At 43.9% G+C, this 13,148-nt stretch overlaps 1 protein-coding gene across 1 annotated transcript in view; it reads left to right on the top strand.

Moving 5' to 3' along the window:
* Window positions 1-13,148, top strand: part of pik3c2b (phosphatidylinositol-4-phosphate 3-kinase, catalytic subunit type 2 beta) — a 169,679-nt gene that overhangs the window by 11,644 nt on the left and 144,887 nt on the right. The window contains exon 2 of the mRNA XM_072563818.1: window positions 3,303-4,397. Within this exon, the coding sequence (XP_072419919.1) occupies window positions 3,378-4,397 (1,020 nt within the window). The 5' untranslated portion in view covers window positions 3,303-3,377. The remainder of the gene's footprint in view (window positions 1-3,302; window positions 4,398-13,148) is intronic.

The following is a 13,148-nucleotide window of genomic DNA, read 5'->3' as shown; positions in this document are numbered from 1 at the left end:
AGAAATTCTATAGTTGAAAGGTTATCAAGGGTAGGTAAGAATCAACACTCCCTCAAAGCTGCAGAGTTGCTGGGAAGTCCTGGGAATATTGTCATGTCGCTGTATGATCCCTACTTCCTGTTGCCATTGCCACACATGGAACTTTGAAGTTCATGAAGAAAAATGAGAGAGAACGGGGGCAGAAATGTGGAATTGTGAACAGCCATGATCTTGAATGGCAAAGCAATTCTCAAAGGGATGAGTGGCCTACTCTTACTCCCAAGTTCCAAGTTTCTAACTCCTATACAACATGTGGAGGTGCTGGTGTTGGGCTGGGTGGACAAAGTCAGAAGTCACATGACACCAGGTTATAATCTAACTGCTTTATTTAAAAGCACAAGCTTTCGGAGCATTGCTTCTTCATCAGGAGTGCTCTGACAGCTTGTGATTTCAAATAAACCGGTTGGTCCATAACCTGATGTCATGTGACTTCTAACTATAGTACGTAGAATATAGAATGATATTGTGTCGAACATGACACCAAACTAAACTAATTCCTTTTAACTGCCCTTGGTCCATATCCCTCCATTTCTTGCATATTCATGTGCTACTCTAAAAGTCCCTTAAACACCCTTATCATAACCTAAGTTCCCTCAATTCTAGAGATGAGGTTGCAGGGATGAAGGACGCTAGACTGAGTTAGGTGGAAGGATAATTGACACTTGAGTGTATGTGGGTCAGCAAGAGTTGAGCAAGGGGAGACGAAATCTAACTTTTTGGGGAGAGTGCTAGGTGAGTCTAAATGGAAGCAGAACACTGGCTTGACGACTGTGTTGATCAAAATAATAGTTTTCAGAATGCCTTTAATCAGTGGATCATGATAAAGATCGTACATGTGGACTCCTGTCAGGTAACAGAATATATAGCTTAGAAAATAGAAAATGTGGGTTATGAGCTATGGCAGGTTTCTTAGCTTGGCAAATAATGAGGAATGATGATCTGGGGACCCCATTGCGATGCAAATGATTAGAACTTGGTAGTTGCAGATATTACAGAGTTTAGAATGGGGAGAGGTGATATCACGTTTTTGACTCACTCACAGAATTCTAGGCCATCATTTATTGCCCATCATTAATTGCATAAAAGGCAGCTGAGAGTCAATCACTTTGCTGTCGAGCTGGTGTCATGTGTAGGCCAGATCTGGTAAGGATGGCATATTTCCTTCCCTAAAGGGCATTAGTGAACCAGGTGGGTTTGATAGAAACATTAGAAGATTGTGAGAGGTCTTGACAGGATAGATGTGGGGAGGATGGTTCCTGTTTTGGAAAAACAAGAATGAGGGGTCACTTTTAATGAGGGGTTGTCCGTTTAAAACAGGTGAAGTATTTTTCTTTCCTTGAGCATAATGAGTCTTTGAAACTCTCTTCCTGAGAAGGTGGTGATAGCTAAGCTATCAAATATCTTTAAGAGGGAAGTGGACAGATTGTTGAAGGGGTCGTAGGGTTATCAGCGATAAGTAGGAACGTGGATTTGGGTTACAATCAAATTGGGCACAATCTTTTTGAGTGGCAGAGGACCCCAATGGCCTACTCCTGCTCCTTGTTCAAATGAAATTGATATTTGCAGGTGATAACAAATTGCTGAGAATAGCTAAGAATGCAGACTGCTGGAAATGTGGCTAGATAAAGGAAGGAGCTTTCAGAGGTCTGTTAGAAATATGATCGGTTTGATGCTATGCACCCATCCCTACCAGGAACTGAATTTGATTGAGATGACTGTAGGACATCTGAGCCGGCAGGTAGTTTCCTCAGGTCTTGATGGCATTTGAACCCCAATTAATGTCTGATTCACTGTTATCACCCCTTCTTAAATAGAACCCTTTTGACTTTGACAGATGACTGCACTTTGTAATTGCTGTACTGGGTTTTGTGTCCTGTCACTTGTGTCTGTATACCTATTTCACACAGGGCTGGACCTCATTCACCAGGTTGGCATTTAGCTAATTTCTTGCTCCAAGCCAACTCCTTTACTATTCGAATGCTGACAAGCTATAGCACCTTTAACATAATAAAAGGTGCTTCACAGGAGCATTACAAAACAAACAGACCACTAAACTAGATGAGATATTAGATCTGAAAATATTGGTCAAAGAATTAGGTTTCGAGGAGTATCTTAAAGTGGGGAAATCAGGAGAAGAGATCTGGAGAGCATATTCAGAGTTTGTACCTAGACAATGGGGGAGCCTCTGAGGGTTCTCAAGGCCAGAATTAAAGCAGTAAAGTTTAAGCGATTGGAGATTATTGTTATATCACTTTGAGAGGGAACAGGCTAATGAGCAAGTAACCGCGATGTAGAACATGTGACTAACATTCCTGATGAAGGGCTTTTGCCTGAAACATCGATTTTCCTGCTCCTTGGATGCTGCCTGACCTGCTGTGCTTTTCCAGCACCACTCTAATCTTGACTCTAATCTCCAGCATCTGCAGTACCCACTTCCATCATGTGACTAGCAGCTATTCTCCATCTAACTAACAGCATGTAGCAATGTAGCTATGCTTTTCTACCTGTTCAGCAATCCTGTAAAAGATCTTCAAATAAACAGAACCCATGCTGTAAATCGCTACGACATGACTTTGTCCCTTTACAAGTCCCAGTGTGAGAGAACACAAGAGATGAGAGACGATGGAAGGATTTAAAAAAACATTGAGTTTAATAATCAAGGCAGTAGCTCTTTGGGAGGGCAAATACAAGCAGAAGGGTTCGGTCTTGGGAAACAGAGTTTTGGAAAATTTCAAATTTAGCTAAGGACCAGGAATGCATTAGGATAGCTAGTCCTAAGGTAGCAATGGCATGAATGAAGCTCCTAGCAGCAGATAAGCTGAGACAGGATGAAGTTGGGAGATGTTACAGTGCTAGTAATAGGTGGTCATGATGATATGGTAAGTTGGAAGTTCAACTCTAGGTCAAATGCGACACCAAATTTGCAAATGAATGGCTTAATCTCAGACCTTCTCTAGGAGGAAGGATGGAGTCGGGAGCTAGAAATTGAATTTGCAGTGGTATCCATAAACAACGGGTCCAATCTTCATAATACTTAACTGAACACTTAATGAAAATATATGGGTAAATGTAACTACTCCTATAAGATTTCTTTAGCCCTATTGCAAAGATTTTAGTTTTGAAATTTATTTTCAATGCAACCATCTTCTCTCCCTCCCCTCCTCTCCAGTCTCTCAGCATTTCTGCCTAAAATAAAAATCAATCTCTTAGCTGAGGAACAAATTGAATTTAAACCTTTTTTTTGTTTTGTGTTTTCTATTTAGCTGCAATCCATTATGACTTTGTCCCTCAGTCACCTATTCCAGAAGAAGTAAGATTCACCCATACCGGCCATTAGGATGTCTCAACCCACAGGCAGCAAGGAACACTGGAAACCCTGGGAGTTCTCTGGGATCAGCCGTCAGGAGCTGGCACTGGCAGAAGCTCTTCAGATGGAATATGACGCCCTATCGAGGCTGCGGCAGAGTAGTACAACAAGAGACGACAGCAAGTCCAAACATATTAACAGCCTGCAACTGATTTCATTTGAGGACCCTTTGTTGGAATACAGCCAATTGAGGAATGACTGCAATACCTTTAAAGGAACCCATGGTCTGTCAGGGTCAGACCCCGGTCTCAGTTATAGCAAAGGCCCTTCTTTGTCAAGTCGAGGCATCGCGTGTTCCTCAACTACCTCAGTTCCCAGGCCACCAAACCCCCAGTGCCAAGAAGACTCAGAATACCATTCATTATGGAAGGATGTTACCACAGCCACAACTGCCACCACCACCAATTCCACCATCAGTGGCTGCATACAGCAACCAATCCGTACAGGGCTGTTCACCACTGAGGGGTCATCTTGCCAACGAGGGGATTATTCCATCATTGACTATGCTCCACCAATTCCACCACGAGTTCCTCTAGGTCCCAGTCGAAATGCCACGTTAACAGATCATTGGTCCAAGGGGCAGCCTGGTGACAGCATTGAGAAATTGACCATACCCAATGACATCAATATATTCTCTCCCAACAGTGATGACTCGAATGGTAAAATAGTAGAACCACCAAGTTTTTACTCCAACCAAAGGATCTCTGATGAAGAGTTTGAGTTGATTGACTATGATGATTTGAATGATGCCATAACAAAGCTGAATTTAATGTCAACCTATGGAGAAAATACAAAGCTGATAAGAGTTGGCAGCATTGGCCCCAACTCCATCTGCAAAAGAAAAGATAAAAAGGAAGAAACCTCTGGGAAACCCGTTAGTCGAAGTAAGACTCTTCCACCTCAGGTGCCTCCACGGACCTATATGTCTAAATATGGAAACCAGAACAATGCTGTCTATCAGGACAAGAATCAAATGGTCTCCGTTGATCCGGTGAGATCCAGAAAATTGTCGCAGTAGTTGTGATTAGAGAAAATGCTTTGCGACACCTGTATATATGTTTTGATTTGGTATACTGTTACATGCATTGATTGAAAGGGCAATGGAAGCTGAGTCAACAGCAGCTGACAAAGAAAATATTTTGCAGGGAAACTTTGTAGGGCCTTCAGGGAAAATGCTGTAATAATTAGATAGCTCTGTCACACAGCCAGCAAGATGGTCAGAATGGGGTCCTCCTATATTGTATAATTTTGTAAATTTGGGATGATCATTATCAGACCAAACTATATTTATTTTTCCCTATCCCTTCCTATCATTGGTTCTCAGAATGCTCTGTGATTATAAAGCAGGGAAACATGCCTAATAAGCCCCAGTACATCCTTGTTAAAATCCCTTGAAATAAGCTTTAATCAAAAGTTTGTATCAGGAATGAAATCGGATTTAAAACCACAGTCATTGGAACATCGTAAGAAATAGGAGCAGGAGTAGGGCATTCAATCTGTCGAGTCTACCTGCCACTCTATAAGATCATGGCTAGTTTACCCCAAGCCTCAAATCCTCTTTCATGCCCACTCAACATAACCCTTAACCCCTCAATATTTCAAAAATCTAACCACCACCTCTTTCAATATTTTTGGTGATTTAGCCTCTAAAACTCTCTGGATTAGAGAATTCCAAACATTCACTACCCTCGTTGAGAGAATAAATTTCTTTTGTTTCTCAGTTTTAAAAGTGTGTCCCAGAGGAGACTTTTCTCCCTTCACATACTGTTCAGTGAAAAGCAAGTGAAACGTTTGTGTCCTGTCTCTAGTTGAGTTTTACACTCAGTAATTCTGAGTCTGTCCTCTCAAAAGTGGGTTGCCTGGAGAGAGAGTATTTGGGGTTTCTTTTAAACATTGATACATTTAATGGTCCAATACAGGGTTTTTTCGCAAAAGCTCCAGACAAGAAAAACCTTCTGAGGATTATGATGATTTTTAGTTTATTTAACAAGTGGGTGGTTAGAATATGCAAATCACTACCACAAGAAATAATTGTGACAAATAATGTTAAGACACCTTTTTTTTTAAAATTGAAGCTAAATTGTGGGTGAACAAAATAGAAGGATAAACTGAGGAATAAATGAAGTTTGGGTGGCAAGAGGTTTAACACCACCAGAGATCAGGCTGAATAGCCTGTTTCTATGCTGCAAATTCTATCTCATTTATTTAAAGAAGCCTACGATGTGGAGTTAATACTGAAAGGGCAGCAAGCCGTCAAAACTGAGGCTGTGGGTACACCCAGAATGTCATGACCTATCTAGAGGAGGGTTTTCAGAATGATTCATTCGTTTCTAATAGTGATTACAGATGGTAAGTAAGTGTGCAGTGGTACAATTTAATTTTTTTTTAAAATATGCTGTTGCCAAAGTGATGCAGTAGCATTTTTTTTCAATTGGAGATCATCTTTTCTTCCTCCCCCTTCACCCTAAAGTGACATTCTCACTTCTTTACCACTGCAGTTCATACCCATAGCTGCTTTGCCTTCCTCCAAATTCATTCTGATTCTTCTTTCACTTTCTACCCTAACGCCTGTACCAATTAATTATTACTGGATTAGTGGTGCTGGAAGAGCACAGCAGTTCAGGCAGCATCCAACGAGCAGCGAAATCGACGTTTCGGGCAAAAGCCCTTCATCAGGAATAAAGGCAGTGAGCCTGAAGCGTGGAGAGATAAACTAGAGGAGGGTGGGGTGGGGAGAGAATAGCACAGAGTACAATGAGTGAGTGGGGGAGGAGATGAAGGTGATAGGTCAAGGAGGAGAGGGTGGAGTGGATAGGTGGAAAAGGAGATAGGCAGGTCGGACAAGTCCGGACAAGTCAAGGAGACAGTGCTGAGCTGGAAGTTTGAAACTAGGATGAGGTGGGGGAAGGGGAAATGAGGAAGCTGTTGAAGTCCACATTGATGCCCTGGGGTTGAAGTGTTCCGAGGCGGAAGATGAGGCGTTCTTCCTCCAGGCGTCTGGTGGTGAGGGAGCGGCGGTGAAGGAGGCCCAGGACTTCCATGTCCTCGGCAGAGTGGGAGGGGGAGTTGAAATGTTGGGCCACGGGGCGGTTTGGTTGATTGGTGCAGGTGTCTCGGAGATGTTCCCTAAAGCGCTCTGCTAGAAGGCGCCCAGTCTCCCCAATGTAGAGGAGACCACATCGGGAGCAACGGATACGATAAATGATATTAGTGGATGTGGAAGGCTCCTTTAGGGCCTTGGATAGAGGTGAGGGAGGAGGTGTGGGCACAGGTTTTAGAGTTCCTGCGGTGGCAGGGGAAAGTGCCAGAATGGGAGGGTGGGTCGTAGGGGGGGTGTGGACCTGACCAGGTAGTCACGGAGGGAACGGTCTTTGCGGAAGGCGGAAAGGGGTGGGGAGGGAAATATATCCCTGGTGGTGGGGTCTTTTTGGAGGTGGTGGAAATGTCGGCGGATAATTTGGTTTATGCGAAGGTTTGTAGGGTGGAAGGTGAGCACCAGGGGTGTTCTGTCCTTGTTACGGTTGGAGGGGTGGGATCTGAGGGCGGAGGTGCGGGATGTGGACGAGATGCGTTGGAGGGCATCTTTAACCACGTGGGAAGGGAAATTGCAGTCTCTAAAGAAGGAGGCCATCTGGTGTGTTTTATGGTGGAACTGGTCCTCCTGGGAGCGGATACAGCGGAGGCGGAGAAATTGGGAATACAGGATAGCATTTTTGCAAGAGATAGGGTAGGAAGAGGTGTAATCCAGGTAGCTATGGGAGTCGGTGGGTTTGTAAAAAATGTCAGTGTCAAGTCGGTCATCACTAATGGAGATGGAGATGGAGAGGTCCAGGAAGGGGAGCGAGGTGTCAGAGATGGTCCAGGTAAATTTAAGGTCAGGGTCATTGTTTTTACCCAATTAATTATTAGTTAACATCAATATTCCCCTGTCCCAATTATCCTGCCACACCATCCCACTGATTCTTTTAGGTCCTGGGATCCAGGTATTCTGTATAGCATGTAAAGAAAGCTATTGGGCAGCACATTTTACAATACAGACTGGAAGTCAAAAGTAGAATCTTGTATGGTCTACACAATTTTATTTCCTCACATGCCAGCATGTTTACATCTGAGGCACTGGAAGTGGTGGGGGGAGGGGGTGGGTAGGTTGGGAGAGAGAGAGAATGGGGGTTGCCTCGAAACATATTTTTTCTAAAGTAAACTTTTGAATGGTCCAAGATTGCTGGCTGTTCCTGTGCTAGACTTGCCATTTTGGAACAGAGCCAAGCTACAAGTCTCCATGCCCCTTCTGCTTGCTGCTATTGCCTCGGCAACCCATTTCATAAAGACAGAAAAGACAGCACTGTACTAGCTCGCATACTCCTTCTCTCATAGATATTATTTTCTTTGACGTGATGCTAATGCGTTATTGCATGTGATGCAGAATTTATTCAGTGCAACAGATGCTAACACATCACTGTGCTAGTGGAAGGGACCAGGGATTATCTGACGTGAGGCTAGCTTCTAATTAGATTTGACCAAGCCAGGGTTTTGTTAGTGCTTTAGTATATTGTTGAACAGACCCAGGATGATTGTTCTCCTGTGCCTGCTCAGCTCTTTTGGAGTTGGGCCAAGCTACACAAATTTCTTCCCATTCTGTCTGACCACACTGCCTTGGAAATGCATTGTTTGACGGAATGGAAAATACTCTTAACCAACTGTGAATCGGTACAAAATGGGCATCGTTTTATGTGCAGCCAACATATATGATGCCACTGTAAATAGCTGTAGTGATAACATTGATTTAATGAAATTAGTGTATTGGCCAACATATTCTTGAACTAATCGTAGAACGAGTAGGCCATTTACCATGTTGTATATGTGTCAGCCATTGCAAGTGCAATTGCGAAGTCACAATCCCCTGCACTTGCTGCGCGGCCCTCAGGACTTTTTCTTTTAGGTGCTTAACCGATTCCCTTTTGGATGACCTAATTGCATCTTCGTTCACCACCCCATTAGGCAATATTCTTCTATGCATGAGATAAAAGATCTTGACCCCTGGTTCAGGAGCCTTCCACCTATGGGGACATTTCTGTTTATCTGGATCCCTCAGATTTTGAGCACCTCTATCAAATCTCCTCTCAACCTTCTCTAAGCGAAACAATCTCAGCGTCTCTGATCTATCTACTTAACCACAGTCCTTTATTCCTTACCCATTCTTGCAGATCTTTTCTGTACCTTCTCATTCTTCCTAAACTGTGGCACCCAGGATCCGGACACACTACTGTGCAGTTGAAGTCAAAACAATGTTATATACTGGTTTATCAATGCTTTCTAATGACATTAGTATATTTTATAGATAAATGGTTTTTTTAGATTAGATTACTTACAGTGGAAACAGGCCCTTTGGCCCAACAGGTCCGCACCGACCCTCTGAAGAGCAACCCACCCAGACCCATTCCCCTACATTTACCCCTTCACTTAACACTACGGGCACTTTAGCATGGCCAATTCACCTAATCTACACAATTTTTTTGGACTGTGGGAGGAAACCGAAGCACCCGGAGGAAACCCACGCAGACACTGGTAGAACGTGCAAAGTCCACACAGATAGTTGCCTGAGGCATGAGAAGAAATTGGGTCACATATTACCATGATGTTGTTATATGGTGAATCAGGCTTGATTGACTGAATGGCCTCCTCGTATTCCTGTGTTCCCAGACTGACGTTTACAACCCTCATAATCCTTTGTTGCAAGTTTAGATACTGTTTAAATATAGGAAGGACATGGTGGTATTGTTGATGTATCTGTAATCCTGTAATCCAGGAAATGGTTTGAGAGACTGGTTTGAATTCCTTCACAGTGTACAGTAGAGTGTGCATTTGCTAAAGGTCAAATGATTGTTAAACAACTGTTGACTATCATTTTGGAAAAAACCCATCTGGCTCACTAATTCAGGATAGCTACTGTTTTTACCCAGTCTGGTCTACATGTGACCCTGGAACCACAGTAAAGTGTTTTTCACTTAATAGCCCTCTGAAATCACCTAGCAAGCTACTCCATTCAAGTGCAACTAAGGTGTCCAATAAATGCTGGACCAGCCAGTGATGCCCACCCCTTACGAATGAATAAAAGGAAATGTAGTAACTAATTTATCTATCGGAAAACTCTCACCGAGACATCATAAACAGGAAAACGGTTTCAGTCACGTGGGTTGAGGTGTAGCTATTAACCGGGACACTGCAAAGAACATAAACTGCCTTGAGATTACTTGCTTGAGCAAGCAGATAACATGTTGGTTTCAACATCTCCTCCAAAAAGCAGCACTGTTTCAATAATGCACCAGCGTGTCAGCTAAGATCAGTCTATGGAGTCCTGCTACCTTCTGACTCCAGGGCAACCGAGCCACAGCTGACACAAGGGCATTTGTAAAGTAGGGAATGCACAAGTTAAATGCACTCATAACAACATCTTCAGCACCTCTCGGCTCTCAACAGAGAGAGAGAGAGGTTCTGTAATAGTTTATATTATGAGTTATTATATTAGCTGGACACAGTAGACAAGGAGTAGCTGCTCCTGCTTGTAAGATAAAAAGAAACGTGAGGGCATAGATTTAAAGTGATGTGTAAATGAAGCAAGGAGAGAAAAAACGTTTACACACAGCAATTAGGTTATGGAATGCACCGCCTGGAAACGTGATTGGGGCAGGTTCAACTGAGGCATTCAAGAATACTGAAGAAGTGTCACTGGACTCAACATTAACTTTGCTTTCTCTCCACAGATGTTGCTAAACCTGCTGAATTTCTCTGGTAATTATAATTCTCATTCAAGAAGGTATTGAATAAAAATAGTGTGCAGGTATAGGGGGGAGAAAGCAAAACGATTGTCACTTGGTAGTAGAACTGGTGGGCCGGCTGCTGTGGCATAACAATTCTGTGAATTTGTAGTCAAAGTCTCCTCCAAATCTACATGGAGGTCTTTCCAGCTATTGAAATATCACAATTCAGCTTGACACAAGCAGCACAAATTGAACATTGTGGAGCAAAAAATATGATAAATAGTACAATTTTGAAATAAAAGCAGAAAATACTCAATGGGTCAGACAGCATCTGTGGAAAGAGAGATTTTTGTCAAAAGGACTAAGCATGATTTTTAAAGTTCTCTCATATGATCTGCACATCAGTGTCTGTGTCGACATTTATTGCCCATCCCTAGTTGCCCATTCTCATCCATCCTTAGTTGCTTCTTATAGTCTTGGTTCTGTCTTACCCACACACTGCATAATAAAAGGTTTGGAGTTTAAGATAGCAGATTACAGGAGGAGGAGAAACTAAATCATCATAAAATAGTCCAAGTTCTGGAAATGATTGTAGTTGTAAAAATTATAATCTTGAATTGGATGCTTTCCTGCACATATTGCAGACTATTCTTTAAATGTTGTTCTTATGTTCATGCCATTTGTGTGCAGGAAAAAGTCACCCAGACCAGGAAACCACAATCATCATCACAATCATCAGCATGTATGGCATTGTGATCTCCGACTTTGTGAGGGGAGAACAGCCTATTCATCAAGCTCATAAAGAGCTTTGTGCTACTGAATTCCTTCCACTGGCAAAAAATGAATACCCAGCCAGACTTGCCAAGAATGACTCCTTTCTGTTTAAAGATTTAGTTTAGTCTGTCTGATGTACAGTGCCTATATCACATATTCACAGCAATGGAGATTGAGGGAATAGTAAAAATCCCCAAATTTTAGACTGGTAATAACAGTGCAACTAATCCCTTGGAGACAAAAATTAATTCTGTTGCAATGCACAAAAGAAACACAATTTGATTTTGAATTGTCACAACAGGACTGCCTCCACCAAATTCTGCCAGGAATAATAACGGGCAGCTATTTAAATTGTGCATCTCATTTTTAAAATTTGTATCCCTTTTGTTGATAGATCTTGCTTCTCACTTAGATTTTGATAACTGAATAGGTCACTCCATCCAGTGCATTCTTGGGCTGCAGCAGGAGTGTTAGTGCCTCTTTGCTGTTTAATGGAAAACCATGGGAAGCTTCTGTATGCTTGTTGACTCCAATGAATCATATTTGGCCAGCGTGACAAACCGTATTAGATCTGTAGTCCAGTGTAGCATTTTATAGACCGTGACTGTAATGCACAACTGTGGGCTCAGTCAGCTGTGCTTTCAACCTGCTTGTGTTTATATTCCTGTGTGAAGCACTTTGTTCACTACATCAGAGATGTACATTTTGAGTGTTACACCGTGCCAAATGCCCAGAGTTGTACCAATGTGCTATGTCTCATTCCGCAATTATTAATCCTGTTTATTGTTATATACTACTCTTGCTCAAACTTTCATATTTGATCAGGTCCGTGATTGCTTCCCACCTTCACGAAATTGCAGGGCTGGGCCATATCACTACTCATAATTAATTGTTTCTCACCAACCCAAGCATACCACATTATACTACCCCACTACTTGCACATAACTTTTGCCAGCTCCCACTTAGCACAACTCTACTCATGATTAGAATACACCTGCAATTCACTGATTCCTTAAACTCCCTCCCTTCCACATCCTCATCCCCACACAACCCACCCTTTTATCTGTAACCACTAGTTACTCCAACTTCATTAACCCCCACTTCATTAACTCCCTTACCTAACTCTCTTCCCCAAGTCACCTGTTCCGCACTCCCTTTAATCCCTTCATCTCTTCCTTACCATTACAACTCCCTTTCTTCCCCCTCCTCTCTCTTTTCATCGTATTCCTTTTTTTGCCCTATTCCCTCTCCCTTCCTTGCTCTTCTTCACCATTTTCATTCCCCATCACCGACTATCATTGCTGTATTCTCGATCTATCCTCCTCACTTCCATTCTCCCCCGATTCATTCACCTGCCTTCTGTTATCCCCACAATCTCATTAAGCATCTCCCCAGTCCTGTTGCTCACTATATACACATTTCCCATCTCATACACTACCCCTCTCCTTCCTCAACCCCCTACTTCCCTATACCAATCCCTCCCGCTCCACTCTCCCCTCCTCTCTAGTTACCCCTCCTCTCTCCACTCCCCTCTCTTCCCTTCACACCTTCCTCTCTCCTGCCCATCCCTCTCCCCCACTCCTCTTCCCCCATTCCTTCAACCCCCACTCTCCCCTCCCATCCACCCACTCATATCCACCCCACTCCAACCCCTCGCTTTCCACCCCAACTTCCCCATACCTTATCACCCCCCCAACACCCATTCCCTTGCTTTCCACCACCTCACTTCCCACCCAACTTCCTCCACATCTACTCCCTCCTCCAAATCACCCATGTCCACCTCCCCCCATCCCTGTCATCTCCCCCCACCCGCCCCCACTTCGTCCGAATTTCTCTCCATCCTGTCCCTTGCCCCAACACGTCCCTGTCCCAGTCCCCTCACCCCCAACCAGCCCCTGCCCCCAACTCTATCCCATCCCTGCCTACTCCACCCCTTCTACTATCACTCCTCCACTCCCTCACCCCCCCTCCACTCCCTCAGCCCCCCCTCCACTCCCTCACCCCCCCACCCCTTCCCGCCTCCCCCCACCCCTTCCCACTTCCCCCATCCCCTCCCACTTCCCCATCCCCTCCCACTTCCCCCCATCCCCTCCCACTTCCCCCCCTTTCCCCCCTCCCCCCTCTTTCCCCCTCCCCCCTCTCTCCCCCCCCCTCTCCCCTCTCCCTCCCTCCCCCCCCTCTCCCCCCCCTCCCCCCTCTCTCCCCCCCCC

The sequence above is a fragment of the Chiloscyllium punctatum genome, chromosome 45 (genome assembly GCF_047496795.1).
Source record: "Chiloscyllium punctatum isolate Juve2018m chromosome 45, sChiPun1.3, whole genome shotgun sequence".
Lineage (NCBI taxonomy): Eukaryota > Metazoa > Chordata > Chondrichthyes > Orectolobiformes > Hemiscylliidae > Chiloscyllium > Chiloscyllium punctatum.
This window is presented reverse-complemented; position numbering and strand designations above follow the sequence as displayed.